At 44.4% G+C, this 21386-nt stretch overlaps 1 protein-coding gene across 3 annotated transcripts in view; it reads right to left on the bottom strand.

The window, feature by feature from the left end:
• Nucleotides 1–1786, bottom strand: part of FBLN1 (fibulin 1) — a 104777-nt gene extending 102991 nt beyond the window's left edge. The window contains exon 1 of one of the 3 annotated variants that reach the window (XM_060778131.2): nucleotides 1408–1786. In XM_060778131.2, coding sequence (XP_060634114.2) covers nucleotides 1408–1486 — 79 coding nt within the window. In that variant the 5' untranslated portion in view covers nucleotides 1487–1786. The remainder of the gene's footprint in view (nucleotides 1–1407) is intronic. The other 2 variants (XM_067468921.1, XM_060778130.2) reach the window with 2 other exon arrangements.
• Nucleotides 1787–21386: the final 19600 nt, after the last annotated feature.

Below are 21386 nucleotides of genomic sequence, written 5' to 3'. Positions count from 1 at the left end.
GGCCAGCCACTGCCAGAAGGGACAGTGAGTTTCATCTATGCTGATGATCGTGCCATCACCGCCCAAGCAGGGAGCTTTGAGATGGTTGAACAGAAGCTTTCCGAAGCTCTAGGTGCTCTTACTGCCTATTACAGGGAAAACCAGCTGATCCCTAACCCATCTAAAACACAGACATGTGCCTTTCATCTCAAGAACAGAGAAGCATCCCGAGCTCTGAAGATTGCCTGGGAAGGAATCCCAGTGGAGCATTGCAGTGCACCCAAATACCTGGGAGTCACTCTGGACCGTGCTCTTACCTACAAGAAGCACTGCCTGAACATCAAGCAAAAAGTGGGTGCTAAAAACAATATCATACGAAAGCTGACTGGCACAGCCTGGGGATCACAACCAGATACAGTGAAGACATCTGCCCTTGCACTGTGCTACTCTGCTGCTGAGTATGCATGCCCAGTGTGAAACACATCTCACCACACTAAAACAGTGGATGTGGCTCTTAATGAGACATGCCGCATTATCACGGGGTGTCTGCGCCCTACACCACTGGAGAAATTACACTGCTTAGCCGGTATTGCACCACCTGACATCCGCCAGGAAGTAGAAGCCAATAGTGAAAGGACCAAGGCTGAAACATTTCCAGCTCATCCCCTGTTTGGGTATCAGCCAGCACGCCAACGACTTAAATCTAGACATAGTTTTCTAAGATCTACAGAGACACTCGCTGGAACACCTCAGCAAGCGAGAGTCCAAAAGTGGCAGGCTCAAACCCAGAACCTCAACCGATGGCTGATACCAAATGACTGACTCCCCCCTGGGCACACAGAGGACTGGGCGACCTGGAAGGCGCTGAACAGACTGTGCTCTGGCACCACAAGATGCAGAGCCAACCTTCAGAAATGGGGCTACAAAGTGGAATCCTCGACATGTGAGTGTGGAGAGGAGCAAACCACAGACCACCTGGTGCAATGCAACCTGAGCCCTGCCACATGCACCATGGAGGACCTTCTTGCAGCAACACCAGAAGCACTCCAAGTGGCCAGATACTGGTCAAAGGACATTTAACCAACTACCAAACTCACAAGTTTTGTATTTTTCTGTTTGTTTGCTTTGTTCTGTTAGAAATGTAATATAATGGACTGGTTGCTCTGACACGACAAATAAATAACCTCTAAGATCCAGACTAATGCAGAATCTCTAGCAAGACCCCATGTGAGGGGAGGCATTGGAGAGGAGCTCTCATTTCCCAAAGGTTGCAGGCAGAAGCAACTCCTTTGCTCCACTGCGGGGAGGTAGGCGTAAATAAAAGGACCCCTGGGCTGTAGTCTCCAAGTCCAGCTCAGGCCCATTTCCCTGAGATGTCATGTGTTTCCAGCCTGTGGGAGAAGAAAGGGAGGCTGCTCCTTGCCTTACCTTGCCCGGCGTGCAGATGCAGCAGAGCCAGCAAAGGCAGAAGAAGCTGGAGGAAGCGGATCCGGCGGGGTCTGTCCATCAGCTCGTCGGAAGGGAGAGTCCCGTGGAGGAAACGCTGAAGCCGTGTCAGGTCTATTCCCTCCCAAGCAAGCGCTGCAGAGGCGAAGCCGGGCGGGGAGGAGGAAGAGGAGGAGGAGGAGGAGGCACTGTAGGCATGCGGGAGAGGAGGGGGGGGGGGGGTCCCCAGGTCTCTCTCTCTCAAATGGCCAAAGCTGTCGGGGTCAGATTTCCTTTCCTAAACAGAAAGGGAATTCTCGACATACTTTGAAGGCAAGCGGGGGGCAACAAATCAAGAAGGAGAGAGGCTGCTCTCTGCTTCCCAAAAACCCTCCCTTTGTTTGGGAGAGGGGAAGCTCACTTCCTTTCCAAGCCAAAGTCAACAAAACCCACATCTATTTCCAGGAGATGAATGGGATACTAAGCTCAGCCCACCCTAGCTCTGGCCCTGTTGTTATCTAACTCAAACAAGGTCTTTGGTCCCAAAGAGACTCTGGCCTGGAGCCCATCAATCTACCTCCTGTCGTGTTGTTTGTGTTAAGGATTGCCTTAACTGGAGGGCCAAAGCCACCAGTGGTTGCCAAACACAATAGTATTTTAGTTAGCCCAACCAAAACTTCAATAATAATTTATTAATGGTCGTATCAGAAGCAAACTGAGAATATTGACAAGCTGGAAAGTGTCCAGAGGAGGGCGACTAAAATGCTGGTTTTTTTGGGTTTTTTTGTCGCGTCAGGAGCTACCTGAGATACTGCAAGTCGCTCCTGGTGTGAGAGAATTGGCCGTCTGCAAGGATGTTGCCCAGGGGACCCCGGATGATTTTGATGTTTTATCATCCTTGTGGGAGGCTTCTCTCATGTCCCCGCATGAGGAGCTGGAGCTGATAGAGGGAGCTCATCCGCCTCTCCCCGGATTCGAACCTGTGACCTGTCGGTCTTCAGTCCTGCCGGCACAGGGGATTAACCCACTGCGCCACCGGGGGCTCCGATTAAAATGATCAGGGGTGTGGAGAACAAGCCCTATGAGGAGCGGTTTAAAGAGCTGGGCATGTTTAGCCTGAAGAAGAGAACGCTGGGAGGAGACATGATTCAATGTATTGTCGAAGGCTTTCATGGCCGGAATCACTGGGTTGTTGTAGGTTTTTCCGGGCTATATGGCCATGTTCTGGAGGCAATTTTTCTCCTGACATTTTGCCTGCATCTATGGCAAGCATCCTTGCCATAGAGGTCCTCACTACCTCTGAGGATGCTTGCCATAGATGCAGGCGAAACGTCAGGAGAAAAATTGCCTCCAGAACATGGCCATATAGCCCGGAAAAACCTACAACAACCCGGAGACATGATTGTTGTTCATTCATTCAGTCGTCTCTGACTCTTCGTGACCTCATGGACCAGCCCATGCCAGAGCTCTCTGTCGGCCGGTCACCACCCCCAGCTCCTTCAAGGTCAGTCCAGTCACTTCAAGGATGCCATCCATCTATCTTGCCCTTGGTCGGCCCCTCTTCCTTTTACCTTCCACTTTCCCCAGCATCATTGTCTTCTCTAGGCTTTGCTGTCTCCTCATGATGTGGCCAAAGTACATCAACTTCGTCTCTAGTAGACATGATAGCCATGTATAAATACGTGAGAGGAAGTCATAGGGAGGAGGGAGTAAGCCTGTTTTCTGCTGCCCTGGAGACTAGGACGCAGAACAATGGCTTCAAACTACAAGAAAGGAGATTCCATCTGAACATTAGGAAGAACTTCCTGACTGTGAGAGCCGTTCAGCAGTGGAACTCTCTGCCCTGGAGTGTGGTGGAGGCTCCTTCTTTGGAAGCTTTTAAACAGAGGCTGGATGGCCATCTGTCAGGGGTGCTTTGAGTGTGATTTTCCTGCTTCTTGGCAGGGGGTTGAACTGGATGGCCCATGAGGTCTCTTCCAACTCTATGATTCTATGATTCTATACAGCTAAAATGTATTTAAAACCCCACAAAACAAGGTTAAAAACTTGGCATTGTGCTAAATGTCCTTTGATCAGAAGCTGGTCACTTGCAGTGCCTCTGGTGTCGCTGTGAAAAGACCTTCCATTGAGCATGTGGCAGGGCTTAGGCTGCATTGCAGTGGTGGTCTGTGGTTTGCTCTTCTCCATACTCACATGTTGCGGACTCCACTTTGTAGCCCCATTTCTTAAGGTTAGCTTATGCATCTCATGGTGCCAGAGCTACATCTGTTCAGCGCCTTCTGTGGCTGAGCACCAGTGGCACAGTGGGTTAAACCCTTGTGCCGGCAGGACTGAAGACCGACAAATCACAGGTTCGAATCCTGGGAGACTGCGGATGAGCTCCCTCTGTCACCTCGAGCTCCCCATGTGGGGACATGAGAGAAGCCTCCCACAAGGATGGTAAAACATCAAAACATCCGGGTGTCCCCTGGGCAATGTCCTTGCAGACGGCCAATTCTCTCACACAGTTCTTGCAAACAATGCCAACAAAGAGAAAAAATAGGACAAGTGCAAAGAAGCCAGAATAGATGTCCAAAGAACTTCTAACTGTGCTAAGACTCAAAAGAGACATGCACAAGAAGGAGAAAAAGAGAGAAATCACCAAAGAAGAATTCAAACAAATAGCCAACTCCTGTAGAGAAAAGATTCACAAGGCTAAAGCACAAAACAAGCTCAGGCTTACCAGGGACATTAAAAACAATAAAAAGGGCTTCGTATTATTAAAGACTTAGGTCACATCCTGAATCTTTGAAAATAAATATATAGATACAGATCTTCAAAACTCCATATATATGTATATCCAAATTCAAAACACTTTTGGTCCAAAGCATTTTGGATACTCAATCTGTACCATATAGCATTAAATGTGAAGCTATTTGACCTCAGCAGACTGAAAGCCAAAACCAAGGTTACAACATCTGTTATAGAACTCCGGTATGCTGATGACAACATCATCTGTGCACATTCAGAAGAAGACCTACAAGCCACTCTAAACACCTTCGCAGAAGCATACGAGAAACTCGGCATGTCATTAAACATTGAGAAAACCAAAGTTCTGTTCCAGCAGTCACCAGCCAATCCCTCTCCAATGCCAGAAATACAGCTTAATGGGGTAACATTAGAAAATGTTGACCATTTCCGCTACCTTGGCAGCCACCTTTCCACAAAAGTCAACATTGACACTGAAATACAACACCGCCTGAGCTCTGCGAGTGCAGCATTTATCTGAATGAAGCAGAGAGTGTTTGAGGACCGGGACATCCGTAGGGATACGAAGGTGCTTGTTTATAAAGCTATTGTCCTCCCCACCCTGCTATACAACTGCGAGACGTGGACGGTCTACAGACGTCATACACAACTCCTGGAATGATTCCATCAGCGCTGCCTCCGAAAAACCATGCAAATCTCTTGGGAAGACAAGCGAACAAATGTCAGCATGCTGGAAGAAGCAAAGACCACCAGCATTGAAGCGATGGTCCTCCGCCATCAGTTCGGCTGGACAGGTCACGTTGTCTGGATGCCCAACCACCATCTCCTAAAGCAGTTGCTCTATTCCGAACTCAAGAATGGAAAATGGAATGTTGGAGGACAGGAAAAGAGATTTAAAGATGGGCTCAAAGCCAGCCTTAAAGACTGTGGCATAGACACTGAGAAGCCCTGACCCTTGAGCGCTCCAGTTGGAGGTCAGCTATGACCAGCAGTGCTGTAGAATTTGAAGAGGCACCAATGGAGGGCAAATGAGAGAAACATGCCAAGAGGAAGGTGCATCAAGCCAACCCCGACTGGGACCACCTTCCACCTGAAAACCGATGCTCTCACTGCGGGAGAATATGCAAGTCAAAAATAGGGCTCCAGAGTCACCTACGGACCCACTGCCAGGACACTAATCTTGGAAGACAATCCTACTCGGACAATGAGGGATCGCATAAGTAAGTACATTGCAGTGTAGATAGGGCCCAATTCAGAGAAAACAGTGTAAGAGCCACTGTAACCTTGGCTCCTGCTTGTCCAGTTTGTGTAGCCTAAGGACCATCATCCTCAGTCTATGAGGGATTGCCTAAGTAAGTAAGTAAATGAGATTTGAAGGAAGAAGAGGAAAAGATGCTTAGATTCTAATAACAAAGTTCTTACACAGTGAAGGCCTCTCTATTGTGTTCTTCTTGCAGCCTCTAGTTCATAGTGAAGGCCAGAGGATTCCCTTCAGTGCTACTTTCTCAAGGCAATGGCAAGTTGGAGCTGAATGTTGTGTCTTGGATGAAGTGAGGTCTGTAGAGCTGCTCCCTTTCTGATATATGGGAGTTGTTACTAGTTTGTCATTTCTGGGAGATAGAGTGTTCTTATTTTGGTCTCCCAAAGAGGAAAACAGGGCTGGAAGAAAATACTGAGAATGGGATGGGAGCTAATGCTTAGAACAGGAGGAAAGGGCTGAGAGTTGGAGCTGTTGAAATAGCCCCAATCTTACCTCCCTCTTGCTACTGATTTATCAATTTATTTCGGAGAATGTGAAAAGCTGTAGTGAGGATTGGTCCATAGGTGATATCAGGCACTTGGGGATTATTTGGGGCCCTTCATATGTTTTCAGAACATATGATCTGAAATTACTTTGGGAAGAGCCCAGATGCCCATTTTGGTCGGCAAATAGTGGCCTAAAACCAGGAGAAATCTGGAAATTATATGTTGTCTGAAATATAATTTGTAGTTTCCACCAAGTCCAATGGTGTGACCCACAGAGGAGGCAAAATTGACTTTACCTTCTTTTCTATGTACCTATCTCTGTTGAAAAGGAAACTGAACACATTCGCTCAGCTCCTGAGTCTTGGCAAACTTAATTCTTAGATCTTTGTTTATTGCTATATTATAATACTAGCTGTGCCCTGCCACGCATTGCTGTGGCCTATAGTAAGAATTTTCAAAGTAGAGGTAGATATCTGGACTTTCTATCCTTTCGTCCTTCTCTACTTCTTTTTTTCATTCCTTCTTTCGCTCTTTGGTTTCATCCTTCCTCCTCTCTTTTCTTCCTTTTCTTCCCCTTTCTCTACTTCTTCCTTTGTCTCCTTTCTTCCCTCCCTGTTTCCTTCCTTCTTTCACTTTTTATTTCCTTTTCTCCTTTCTTCTTTACTTCTTTCCTGCATTTCCCTCCCTTTTTCTTTCCTTTTTTACTTTTCTTCTTCCTTCTTTGGTACTTCTTTCTTTCTTTCTTTCCTTCCTTCTCTCCTTCCTTCTTTCCCTCCCCTTTTCTCTCCTTCAGTCCTTCCCTTTTTCCCTCTCTCCTTTCTTCTCTCCTTTCTTCCTCTATGTTCTCCCCCAATACCATGGTAGAGTCCCTTCTAAGTCTGTCTCTCTCTCTGCCTCTTTTGCTGCTGCTGCTTCCTCCGATATGTTGGAGCATGGAGAATCCAAAAAAGAAGGACATTGCTGCAGAGTGAAGGCACAAAGTAAATCTAAAGTGTTGTTTACCTCTTTATGTTTGTTCTTTCCCCTGAGCTCCTAATGTGCCCCCCATCCCACCTTTCCTTCAGTTGCAAGTTTACTCCTTGGAAGAGGAGGAGTAGGAAGCCTGGCCTACTCTGCACTTGCCGGAGTGCTGCTGCCTGGGGAAGCACTTCTTGTGGGGAGGGGGGGACTCACCCTTCTGCACACCCCATAGTTTGAGGACCCCTGATGTAAAGGATAGTGACAGGGTAGCAGGCCTGCGGGGATGAGGGCTTTTCCTCCAGCTCCTGAAGGGTGGGCCTCCACGGGAGCCTGCTGGGCATGTGCACTTGCTGCTGGCCATGCAGGTGCACTCCTTCCCTCCCCCTCCCTCCCTGAGGCTTACAGTTGAAAGTCTTTCTAAGGGGGGTGGGGGGAGGGAGGGGGAAGTGTTTTGGGGGGTTTTTTTGAGTGGAGAACATACATTGGGTTGTTAGGTGTATTGTGTCCAAATTTGGTGCCAATTCCCCCAGTGATTTTTGAGTTCTGATGGTATCACAAACGAACATTACATTTTTATTTATATAGATTAATTAATATGCGGAGTACAGAACTGTGTGTATATTTTTAAATTCAGGAGAAAACAGATGCTTCTCCCTACCAGTGTAGCCTCAGAGAGCAGCTATCCTCTAGGCTGTTACCTCTTGCTCTGTCCAAAGCCAAGCCATTTAAAGGTAAATTTAAGACCATTGCAGAGGCAAATATACAGTAATCCTCCAGCCAGGGTGGTGACTTAATGGAAAGTGTTTTTGCTCCATTTGTTTCCATTCTTAGCACTTTTGCTTCCTTTAGTTTATGAAGACTCTATGCCATTTACTACAATATATGCGTGGAACTCACTTTGGCATAAGCTTCTCATAATAATTGGTATATTTTTGAAATAAAATGCTAAATTATAAGTCTCTCCTTTCATGTCTTCTGGAAAAGGTGTGACATTTCAGGGAGACATGCAAAATCCAAGCCACCCTGCTTGGGCTGTTACTCTGCTGTTTGCCAGGTTCCACCCTCAGACACCAGGCATAGCCAGATTCTGCCTCCTGACCTGCCAGCTGCTGTTCCCTGCCTCTGGCACATACCCACTAGGGCAGTGTTTCTCAACCTGGGGGTTGGGACCCCTTGCGGGGCTGTGAGGGGGTTTCAGAGGGTGTTTTGTCATGCGCTGGGCCTGTAAAGAATTTCCTTTAAGACAGGATGCGCAACCTTTGCCCAGTGGGAAGCCAGGGGGCCCAAGGAGAAGTTCTCAGAGGTTTTCCACCACAAATGATCTTTAGCTGGCTTGTGAAGTACAACAAAGTCCTTTATTAATGAACAATCAAACAGAAACTTCTCTTGTCTTCAATAAAGCTAAACAAATGATTCCAGGCTTTTATGCAACTCGTAGCTTCCTAAACTTGCCCACGAAGGACAGGCGACTGTCTTCTATAACTTCTTCTTTACTTTAAAGGAAAGTCCCCTTTTTAACTTCTCCCAGGCTGACTGTAATCTAACCCTTACTGATGTGGGCTCCGCTACCGAGTTGAACTGCTTCTCGAACGCCGAGTGGACCTACTAGTAAAGGCTTAGATGTTCTCCAGCTGGAGTTTTTTGATCTTTAGGGTTGTTTCCCTGGAAAGTCTTTGAAGACTCTGAAGACTGTTTCCCCCCGGAAATTCTTAGATGCTCTTAAGACTGTTTCCCCCTCGGAAAGTCTTAAGGGTTGAAGCTTTTGTACAGGGGAAGCTTGCACACGTCCTGTACATTAGCTTTCCTTGCTGAGCCTAACTAAAAAATGGCTCCCTTCCCTTCCCAATTGCCCTGAGGAGGGGCGGGACCAAACTTAACAATGATGGACAGGTGACTTGCCCTATGACTGCAACCAAAAGAAGCCACCTATCTGCAGAGTCCCTGAAACCCAGGACTGCAACCAAACATTTAATACAAAGCAAATAAAGTTGGAGCTCCTAGTACAGCTGTACCAGAACAGAGGAGTTGCCAAAGACCATTAGAAAACATATTTTTGATGGTCTTAGGAACCCCTTTGGTAGAGAAGGCTGAAGAACTCTCCGCCTATCCTTCTCTTCCTTTTTGGAAAGAGACTGCAAATCCTCCCACCTCCTCTTTGTCTCACCCTGGTCAATCCACAGATATATAAACCCTTTTTCCTAGTTCCAACAGACCTCACTACCTCTGAGGATGCTGGCCATAGATGCAGGCGAAACATCAGAGGAGATAATGGCCATATAACCCGAAAAAACCTACAACAGCTCAAGAAAGCCATTGTTTTCAGTTTGCAGGATCTGAACAGATCTCTGATTCATAGGGCCACTTCAAATCAAAGCTGACTTAATTGCAATTTACAACAAAGACATACCTTAAGGATATTATCATCTTCTAAGTGCTTCTTTCTTTAATTGCAAGGGTTATGAGGAATGTGTTTCTTTCTACCACCTCTGTATTTAGTTGAATTGCTTCTTTGGCTTTAATTGTGTTAGCATACATTACAAAACTTCAATGGAAAATAAACATGATGCCAGCGAAAGACATCCTGTCCCACGAAATCCTTTAGAATTCTTTGAGATTATCCCGTGGATAAGAAGAACTTAGTAGACATCGTTAAAAGTCTTTGAAGAGTCCCAATAAACCTGTCCCTCATTGCAATCTCTAAAGCAAACTTGGCAGGGGGAAAGCAGGGGAAAAGAGGACTTGAGGAACTACTGACCAATTGGCTTGACATCAAAAACCAGGAGGTACTCCGGAACAGATAATTAAAGATTCAGTCTGTGCACAGTTAGAAAGGAATAAATACTATGATTACTAAATGCTAGTCTAGATTTCTAAGAGAAAAAAGTAATATCAAACTATGTTCACCTCCTTTTTGATAAAGTGACTGGGCTGGCATATTGGGTGAAAAATTGTAGATTGTATATCTTGATTTCAGTAAAGCCTTGGACAAGGTTCCTTGTGATATTTTTGCAAAGAAGCTAATAAAATGTGGGCTGCAGAACACTACTCTTAAGTGGATTTGTAACTGGTCAAAAGACTGAACCAACGCTCACCAATGGCTCATCTTAATCCTGAAGAAAAGTTACTGGTGGGGTGCCATAGGGTAAGTTCTGGGCCCAGTGTTACTCATTATCTTTATCAATGACTACGTCTATTTCCCCCCAAACTCCATCTATGTTCATATTTGGGCATATGGAATATTTGTGCCAAGTTTGGTCCAGATCCATCATTGTTAGAGTCCACAGTGCTCTCTGGATGTAGGTGAACTACAACTCCCAAACTCAAGGTCAGTGCCCACCAAACACTTCTAGTGTTTTCCATTGGTCATGGGAGTCCTGTGTGCCACGTTTGGTTCAATTCCGTCATTGGTAGAGTTCAGAATGCTCTTTGATTGTTGGTGAACTATAAATCCCAGCAACTATAACTCCCAAATGACAAAATCATTGTTTTTAGTGATGACAGAGGACCATCACTTCAATGCTGGTGGTCTTTGCTTTTTCCAGCATGCTGACATTGTCCGCTTGTCTTCCCAAGAAATTTGCAGGATTTTTTGGAGGCAACGCTGATGGAATCATTCTAGGAGTTGCATGTGACATCTGTAGATAGTCCACGTTTCGCAGGCATATAGCAGGGTTGGGAGGACAATAACTTTATAAACAAGCACCTTGGTATCCCTACGGATGTCCCAGTCCTCAGTTTTAATTAGTTTTAATTCTGTTTGTCCTTTAATCATTACATGTAGCCCACCCATTGTTATTGTGCTTGTGATTATTGTAATTTTTATGTTGTTATGTATGCATATGTTTTATGTTAATATGATGTTATTGTTATTGTTCGCGTTTTCAGTTTGTGTTTTGGTTTTTTTTTCTTCCTTGTTGTAATTGTTATTTGGGCTTGGCCTCATGTAAGCCACTCCAAGTCCCCATCGGGGAGATGGTGCTGGGGTATAAATAAAGATTATTATTATTACTATTATTATTATTATTATTATTAGGTAGCGGAAATGGTCAACATTTTCTAATGTTACACCATTAAGCTGTATTTCTGGCATTGGAGAGGGATTGGCTGGTGACTGCTGAAAGAGCACTCACTCACTCACTCAAGAGGCCGAGCTTCTCGTATGCTTCTCCAAAGCTGTTTAGGGTGGCTTGTAGGGTTTCTTCTGAATGCGCACAGACAACGTTGTCACCCCTGCAAGGTGGGAGGTGGTATCTAACCCATCCCAGGACTGACTACAGCGTAGATTCACCCTAGAACACAAGCAAAGGGATTCAGCTTACAAGAAAAAAAGATTCTACCTAAGCACTGGGAAAAATATCCCGACTGTAATATTCCTTGCCTTTTCCTTTGTGAGTATGCAGCAGAGTAGGAAAAGAAATAAATAGGTAGGTGCTCATAGTCAATCATTGCTGGGAAATTCTTCACATTTTTCTGGCCAGACATGCTTAGAGTCCCAGTGGTGGAGTGCCGACCTCCACCCTCCCCATGACAAGATTATGATGTAGCAGAAACTGAAATGCTTAGACAGATAAAGGAGGTCAGGGAAAGAAGAATGTTACAAGGGCAATAGAAAAGGATGTGTGCAATTTGTCTCTTGAACAGTTGAAAAGCTACTTTGAGAAAAAGACAGAGAGGAAAATAGAAATAATTCTTCAGGATATCAAAATACAGGCAGCACAAGTTATCAAAGTCAGTGGCCAGCTAGCCAAAGAACAAGGCATTTTTATAGTGAAAAAGGGTTATTCTTAACAGAATTATTTCTCTCTGAGACTATCAAATCTCTCTGTTTCCTCCCCTCCCTCTTTGTATTTAGCAAGTCTGATTGAAACCGAGGCTGGATTTACCCTGCCCTGCCTCCCAGGATCTGATCCCAAGTTATCTGCTTTGAACTGGATTATATGAGTAGCCACTACCATATGGTCTGGGATAAGCAGATAATTTGGGATCAGATCCTGGGATATAGCTTGAGAGGTTCTCCAGACTACCCAATGCTTTGGGGTCATTCTCTTCAGGATTTCAAACCTTGAGATGGTTATCCCACCTCTGCATCCTGTCATCCCCTAGAGATACCAGGATTTTGGTCCTGGTTTGGTGGTGACTGTAATGCTACCCACTTACCACTCCTTTCTCTCCTAGAAGTACAACTGACATATGGACACAACGTGGTTTCCCACCTTCCCCAGTGTGCACTTTTCCCGTTTGTTCCCTGCTCAGGTGTGACATAAGGCTTTAATACTAACAAGAAATGGGGAACACAAACTTTAAACATTAAAAAGAAATGGGGAACACAAACACCACCGAATATGTAACAGAACATAAGGTTGTGAGTCAGTTGAATATCTCTAGTCAAATGTCATTAGTGGAACTGCACCTAATAGGGTCTCCCCTCCCTGCCTCCTCTTGGCCTCTGCTCCCTGCCCCGTGAGTGAGTGAGTGAGTGGTGGTGGCAAATGTGGTGGCAGCAGTGGCATCCATCAGGAGGGGCGGGACATGGCCAGCGGACCTGCTGTGCTTGATTTTTGTGCCACGGTGCCTCGCCACTGGGAGTGGCAGGTGCGGTTTGTGCGTGCACGGGGTGCAGGTAGGGGCGTCGGATAATGCAAAGTGTCGGATAAATGGAGGTTAGATAACCAAGACTTTACTGTATGTGTTTTTCAACAGAACAGTGACCCCTCCCGGTGAAACTCCTTAGTTATTTCTCTTGAGTAGAATTTTCCAAATTCAGCCAAGTGTACTTACCTACTTAAGCGATCCCTCATTGTCCAAGTAGGATAGTCTTCCAAGATCAGTGTACTGGCAGTGGCTCCGTAGGTGACTGTGGAGCCCTATTCTTGATCTACATCTTTTCCCACAGTGAGGGCATCGTTTTTCAACCGAAGGTGGTCCCGGTCAAGGTTGCTTGATGCGCCTTCCTCTTGGTATGTTTCTCTCTTTCACCCTCCATTCATGCTTCTTCAAATTCTACAGCACTGCTGGTCACAGCTGACCTCCAGCTGGAGCACTCAAGGGCCAGGGCTTCCCAGTTCTCAGGGTCTATGCCAAAGCTTTTAAGGTTGGCTTTGAGCCCGTCTTTAAATCTCTTTTCCTGTCCTCCAACATTCCATTTTCCGTTCTTGAGTTCAGAATAGAGCAACTGCTATAGGAGACGGTGGTTGGGCATCCAGACAATGTGGCCAGTCCAGCGAAGTTGATGACAGAGGACCATCGCTTCAATGCTGGTGGTCTTTGCTTCTTCCAGCACGCTGACATTTGTCCACTTATCTTCCCAAAAGATTTGCAGGATTTTCCAGAGGCAGTGCTGATGGAATCCTTCCAGGAGTTGCATGTGACATCTGTAGACCGTCCACGTCTCGCAGGCGTAAAGCAGGGTTGGGAGGACAATAGCTTTATAAACAAGCACCTTGGTATCACTATGAATGTCCCAGTCCTCAAACACTCTCTGCTTCATTCAGAAAAATGCTGCACTCGCAGAGCTCAGACGGTGTTGTATTTTGGTGTCAATGTGGACTTTGGTGGAGAGGTGGCTGCCAAGGTTGCAGAAATGGTAAACATTTTCTAATGTGACACCATTAAGCTGTATTTCTGGCATTGGAGAGGGATTGGCTAGTGACTGCTGGAAGAGCACTTTGGTTTTCTTGATGTTCAGGCCAAGCTTCTCATATGCTTCTCTGAAGGTGTTTAGAGTGGCTTGTAGGTCTTCTTCCGAATGTGCACAGATGGCGTTGTCATCAGCATACTGGAGTTCTATAACAGATGTTGTTGTAACATTGGTTTTGGCTTTCAGTCTGTTGAGGTTAAATAGCTTGCCATCTGCCCGATAGATGATTTCCACACCGGTGGGAAGCTTCCCGTCAACAAGATGAAGCATCATAGCGATGAAGATGGAAAATAAAGTTGGGGCAATAACAGATCCCTGAGCCAAGTGTACCTTTGGTTGAAACTCCAACTATTGGCTTAGCTTTGACACCATTCCCTCATGCTTTTTAGAACATTATTTATCCTCAAGCTGGGGGCAGTTTCATATACACGTAAACATAACATGGCAAAGAAAATTATAAATAGCCACACTAAACCTTTTATACATAAATACGGCCCAGACTGAAAGGTGGGGTACAGTACAAATATAGTGGTTAAGAAATGCATCAGTAAACTGCTTCTTAGAACTCGGTATGCTTCTTTTTCTCCTCCGACTAAGCAGAAGGAATGAATTAATACTTAGACCTTTGTTTGGGATTCCTTGTCCCATACTAACTACAAAGATTAAAGAGGAAAGTCAATGTAAGGGTTGCTGCATTCTGAAGCAATTTAATTGATGTCGTCTATTTTTCTATTTCAAAAGAGTGGGTGGAGATCTGACCATTCTGATCCTGAGTGTCATTTCCAGTCATTTCCACAGACCACATTTGGTTCTCATTACCAAAAGATAGCCACACAAACCTTGCAGGAAAACAAGACTATTCAAAGTGTCATACGAATTCCTCAGACACACTCCATTCAAAAACAACAAAAAGTAAATGTGTGATTAAGGCTTTTAGAAACATCTGCTGTTTTATTTGGCGCGGTAAAATCAAAGATGTCTTGTTTCCTGTGTGTTATCAGGATTAGCTGAATATTAACACAGCTATATTTGCACAAGCGATAGTGGGCCTATCTATGGAATATATGTGAAGCATGTTTTGCAGGATTGCCTATAAGGGTTAGAAGTGGAGATGCTGCCCAAATGCCAAAATGTAAAATCCAAGCGGTAAGAGGCTGATCATGCAGCTATCACTGACAAAGACCCAATAATGTTAAGTTCCTTAAGATTTGTTGGCCGATTGTGAAACAGCCAAGCAACTCAAAAGTGTGGAAGCCATATGGAACATTTCACAAAAAGCTTTGAAAGTGTGGCTGCAAAAAAACCTCCCCCAGACAGAAGGGAATGGGTTATAATTACAGTCTTCCCACCATAGGTTTTGCTGGTCAGGATGTGGGTTCAAAGGCATGGCAAGAACACACTAAACAAAACATGGCAGGGAGATGTCCACTTCTTTGGAAATAGGAGTAGTCATGCAAAATTCCTACGTCACTTTCCCTTTGTTTATGGATTTGTATCAGACAGCTGTATTATTTAAACATAGGTTGGCATGACTGTAGATCAGTGTTTCTCAACCTTCCTAATGCCACGACCCCTTAATACAGTTCCTTATGTTGTGGTGACCCCCCAAACATAAAATTATTTTCATTGCTACTTCATAACTGTATGTTTTGCTACTGATATCAATTGTAATGTAAATATCTGGTGTATTTTCATTGACTGAACCAAATTTGGCACAAATACCCAATACACCCGAGTTTGAATACTAGTGGGGTTGGGGGGGATTGATTTTGTCATTTGGGAGGTGTAATTGCTGGGATTTATAGTTCACCTACAATCAAAGAGCATTCTGAACTCCTCAACGGTGGAATTGAACTAAACTTGGCACACAGAACTCCCATGATCAGCAGAAAATACTGGAAGGGTTTGGTGGGCACTGACCTTGAGTTTGGGAGTTGTAGTTCACCTACATCCAGAGAGCACTGTGGACTCAAACAATGAAGGATCTGGACCAAACTTGGCACAAATACTCCATATGGCCAAATGGGAACACTGGTGGAGTTTAGGGAAAATAGACCTTGACATTTGGGAGTTGTCACTGCTGGGATTTATAGTTCACCTACAATCAAAGAGCATTCTGAACTCCACCAGTGATGGAACTGAACCAAACTTGGCACACAGAACTTTAAAGACCTACAGAAAATACTGGTTGGTTTTGATTATAATTGACCTTGAGTTTTGGAGTTGTAATTCACCTACATCCAGAGAGCATTGTAAACTCAAACAATGATGGATCTGGACCAAACTTGGCCTGAATACTCAATATGCCCAAATGTGAACACTGGCACTTGACATTTGGGAGTTGTAATTGCTGCGATTTATAGTTCACCAACAACCAAAGAGCAGTCTGAACTCCACAAACAATAGAATTGGGCCAAACTTCCCATACAGAATCCCCATGACCAATAGAAAATACTGTGTTTTCTAATGGTCTTTGGTGACCCATTTGACACCCTCTCGTGACCCCTCCAGGGGTCCCAACCTCCAGGTTGAGAAACACTGCTGTAGATCTTATACTCCTAAAAGACTAAAAACTGGCTTAACTATAGTAGAGCAGGGTTGTATACTCTCACCCAGCCTATTCAACTTGTATGCAGAACACATCCTGTGATTTGCGTCGCTTGAGGAATCCAAGGCTCGGGTTAAAATTGCTGGAAGAAATATTAACAACCTTAGATATGCAGATGATACCACTTTGATGGCCAAAAGCAAAGAGGAGCTGAGGAGCCTTCTAATCATGGTGAAAGAAGAAAGTGCAAAAGCTGGGTTGCAGTTAAACATCAAAAAAACCAAGATTCTGGCCACTGGACTGATTGATAACTGGCAAATAGAGGGAGAAAACGTGGAGGCAATGACAGACTTCGTATTTCTAGGTGCAAAGATTACTGCAGACGCAGACTGCAGCCAAGAAATCAGAAGACATTTACTTCTTGGGTGGAGAGAAATAACCAAACTCGATAAAATAGTGAAGAGTAGAGACATCATCAGTTGGGGATCCCCCCCCCCCCCCCCCGCAGCACCAACTGCTTCTCTGGGTCAGACAGCTTCACCTTGTCTCCTGTGCTATGCTAATAATATAATATAATATAATATAATATAGTATAGTATAGTATAATATAAATATATTGTATATCTGTTGTAGTAGAGCCTGCGAGTAACGATGCTAACAGTAGTTTGGGCATTAGAAGGGGGAAATGGGTTACTCGAGAGCAAGAGTTTGATGAGGAACAGCAGAGGAAGAGGATCCGGGATATACTCACAGCTCCTACAGATTCATTTGAGGGTTTCTCTGGGGATGATGAGTCAACAAGTGAAGAGGAGGAAGGAAACATCATGGATTGGTCTAAGGGAAGGAAAGCGGTTACTCGGGAGCAGGAGTCTGATGAGGAGCAACAAAGGAAGAGGATACGGGATATACTTACTCTCCTACAGATGAGGAATCATTCGTGGGTTTCTCTGGGAATGATGGATTAAGGAGTGATGAAGACGGGGATGACACATTGGACTGGATTAAGGTGAAAGAGGTACACGCTGTATGTGCGGAGCCAACTTCCAGTGATACTTTTGTAGGGTTCTCTGGTAATGAGGACTGGCAATCGGGGAATACATCTGAGTCTTGAGCGGATCTAAGTCTTGACAGAAGATGGAGAAGGTGGAGAGATGGAAGTAGGAGTTCATATGTGGAGTCAAGAACAGCTGTAAGGGATAATGATGGGGTGGAGGTCAGCTCATCTTCTGATGATGATGTGTAAGATAAAAGTAGGTTCAGAAATGATGAATCTTTGCAGAAGGCAAGGTGTTGGTGTACATTCGTGATCTTGGCTATTGTATGGGACTTGTCGCTGCCTGTTCGTGTTTGGAATTCGGTCCAGGATCTGCAGGTTGGTGTTCCTGATCGTGACTTGGACTGACTTCTCGTGAGTGTGAATTTCCCCCCTTCTTGACTTCGGACTGACTTCGGACTGACAACGCTGCTTTTGTGAATATCGGAACGACGCTAATTCGGATTGCTGCTGCCTTGACCTCAGACTCCGGCTGACTATGCTTCCTGCTTTTCGGCTTCACTGCTTTGTTAACTGTTTGTGTACTGTGCCTTTTTGCTTTGGCCTCAGCGCTTCCTGTTTAATCCGGTTCTTTTGTCCGGATAATCTGGGTTTTACTTCTGTTGCTTATTTTTGAACCAGGACTGGTTAATGCTTTAAGTTTTGACCAGAGGCACTGCAGCTAAGTGTCTCTGTGTCCTTTTCCTTTGTTTAATAAACTCTGTTTTGAGAACTAACTCTGAGTCTGGCCCTTTAAGGCGTCTGTGTCCCGACAATATCGATATAATATTTATAATATTATAGTGTAATACTACTAATAAGATATATCATCAGACAGAGCTGTTTTCGGTGGCAACACCGATTCCTCAGCGGTTTTGTGATGGAGCCCCACGACATAGAACTACTTGAGGACAACAGGGAGCTCTGGTGTGGGCTGGTCCATGTGGTCACGAAGAGTCAGAACCAACTAAATGAATAAACAACAAATAGTAGAGAAACTCTGAGCTTTTTCAAGGATCGTGTGTCTTGGCTGCACTTCTCGATGAAGTAATAAATCTAGACTTTAGAAGTGCAGGCCCGTAGCCAGGATTTCGTTTCCGGGGGGGGGGGGGGGGGCTAAAAAAATTTCGGGGGGGCTGAGTTTTGGGGGGGGGGGCTGAGTCTGAGTGAAAGACGGTCTAGCCTAGCAAACCTTTTGTATCATTACCCGAATACCCTCATGCATATGGGATATATTGAGTATGGTGATCAGATCATGATATGAATAAACATAACAGTTTAAATAATGCACCAGTAAGGCCTTTTCACGAACCACCATGAGAATTTCGGGGGGGGCTGAAGCCCCCCGAGCCCCCCCCCCCCCCCAGCTACATGCCTGTAGAAGAGAAATAGCAAAACAGAATGTTCTTCTAAAGGAAGAAGAAACAGTTAGCACAAAAGAGAAAGTTAGATGTCAATGTAAAGGGAGTTTGAGTTGATAGGCTAGTTTTCTGTGTTTAGGGAGTGATTGATAGATACGTATGAAAGAACATTCAGCCATGTGAGTGCTTGCTTGTAGTTTTAATGCAAGAGCTTCACCTTTAATAAAAGTAATTTTAGTAATTGGGTAGCAGTGGTACTCTGTAACTTGAACAGCCCTGCTTAAGAACAGGGAGAAGGAGAAATATAATTATCTTGCTAGGCAGATACACATATCCGTATTATCTCTAGCTGACCGAGAAAAAGTAAGCGTGTGTGGAAACAGAATCCTATACAAACAATATTCATTTCGAAATAACACTTAATATCTCTTAATCTCCCTTTCTCAAAGATGTCAAGCCTCTTAAAAACGTCTGATCTTTTCAACCTTGTATCTATCCTTTTTGTCTCCAGGCTATCTCTTATATCTTTTCATTCAACTTGAACTCTGGAAAGCATAGACTGGGAAAATTGACAAGATAAGAAGAAACCCATATTTCCAATGCAGCATAGCACAGAGCAAGCTATTAGGACATTGTATCCAAGAATGTCTTTGTACTGATGGGAAACACTTGTGCTCACACATGATAGGGCACGCCATATTCTAAAGTTCCATGGGTAGGTAACGGTGGGTAAAGGTTTTCCCTTGATATGTAGTCCAGTCGTGTCCGACTCTGTGGTGCTCATCTCCATTTCTAAGCTAAAGAGCCAGTTGTTGTCCGTAGACACCTCCAAGGTCATGTGGCCGGCAAGACTGCATGGAGCGCCATTACCTCCCGCCGGAAAGGTACCTATTGATCTACTCACATTTGCATGTTTTTGAACCGCTAGGTTGGCAGAAGCTGGGGCTGAGAGCAGAAGCTCACACCGCTCCCCAGATTTGAATCTGCGACCTTTCGGTCAACAAGCTCAGCAGCTCAGCGCTTTAACCCACTGCGCCACCAGGGGCTCCCAGTGTTCCATAGCATCCTTTATTGCTAACAGCTTTTTGCAGAATATGGAGCTGGTGTGTGTGTGTGCGGAGAGGTAGCAGGAAAAATCAGGTGCTCAGAAGTACATTCATAAAAGTGTCCCAATACAAAATCACCACAGAGTGCAACTTTGTATTATAACCAATGTACAAAACAGGACTGTATTGGAAAACACTGAAATGTATTCCTGGAGATTTTAAAAACAGCACCCTGGTTGGTCCAGAATACTATATTTTTCTGAAACATATCACCTTTTACAGCTAGTATGAACTAGTTATTTTGTTGACCCAAATACTGAGGACCCCATAATTTGAACCCATTTCTGACTTATCTGTAGTAATACAGAAGAATTACCTATCACCATATGAGCCTGCTGTTATATGTCTAACATAGTAGATTTACTTCATGCCATCTGCGACAAAGATGAGCTAAGGCGGGCCTCCAGTTCCATTATCCTCAAATTAACATGCAGATGACACCACTTTGATGGCTGAAAGCGAGGAGGAGCTTAGGAGCCTTCTAATCAAGGTGAAAGAAAAAAGCGCAGAAGCTGGGTTGCAGCTAAACATCAAAAAAACTAAGATTATGGCAACAAGAATGATTGACAACTGGGAAATAGAGGGAGAAAATGTGGAGGCAGTGACAGACTTTGTATTTCTAGGTGCAAAGATTACTGCAGACACAGACTGCAGCCAGGAAATCAGGAGACACTTACTTCTTGGGAGGAGAGCAATGACCAATCTTGATAAAATAGTGAAGAGTAGAGACATCACAATGGCAACGAAGATCTGCATAGTTAAAGAAATGGTATTCCACATACTCACCTATGGATGTGAGAGCTGGACCATAGGGAAGGATGAGCGAAGGAAGATAGATGCTCTTGAACTATGGTGCTGGAGGAAAGTTCTGAGGGTGCCTTGGACTGTGAGAAGATCCAACCAGTCCATCCTCCAGGAAATAAAGCCCGAGTGCTCATTGGAGGGAAGGATATTACAGACAAAGTTGAAGTACTTTGGCCACATCATGAGGAGACAGGAAAGCTTAGAGAAGACAATTATGCTGGGGAAAGTGGAAGGAAAAAGGAAGAGGGGCCGGCCAAGGGAAAGATGGATGGATGGCATCATTGAAGTGACTGGACTGACCTTGAAGGAGCTGGGGTGGTAATGGCTGACAGGGAGCTCTGGCATGGGCTGGTCCATGAGATCACAAAGAGTTGGAAACGACTGAAAGAATGAACAACAAACAACATAATCAATGAGGGAATCTGGCAATTGCAGTCCAAAACCACGAGGAGGGTCAAAGATGACCCTCCACATGGTTCTGGGGCATATCTGGGAGAATTGCCCCAAAATAATCCCTTGTGCATAAAACAAAAAGGATGTAATTCTTAAAAAAAAAATAACAGTTCAGAAAACAGTTTTTAAAAATTAACAGTTTTTTTAAAAAAAATTAACAGTTCATAATCCCCTCTTTTCCCAATCCTCCATCCCATCTACTTCTTCTCCTCTCCTCCCCGTTCTTTCTTTTTTTCTTGGTTTTATTATTATTATTATTATTATTATTATTTTATTTTTTTCTCTTTTCTCTTCTCTGTTTCCATACTTTTCTCTATATTCATGTTCCCCCACTTTCACTGCACAAAGAACTACTGTATGTTTGATGTTTGTTTTCTTTGTATCATTTTTATTTATAGTTTGTCTATTGTGTTTATTGTTATCAATATGTCTTGATTGTATTCACTATTAAAAATCATTTTTTTTAAAAAAATCAACAGTTCATTGAACATTAATTAGAAAGGAGTGTGCCTCAGCTATTAGAGGTTTGGACAGACTAGAATAGAGAAACGGATTTGGAAAATCTGTAAAAATGTTGTTGTTTAGT

Source organism: Anolis sagrei, chromosome 5 (genome assembly GCF_037176765.1).
Source record: "Anolis sagrei isolate rAnoSag1 chromosome 5, rAnoSag1.mat, whole genome shotgun sequence".
NCBI lineage: Eukaryota > Metazoa > Chordata > Lepidosauria > Squamata > Dactyloidae > Anolis > Anolis sagrei.
This window is presented reverse-complemented; position numbering and strand designations above follow the sequence as displayed.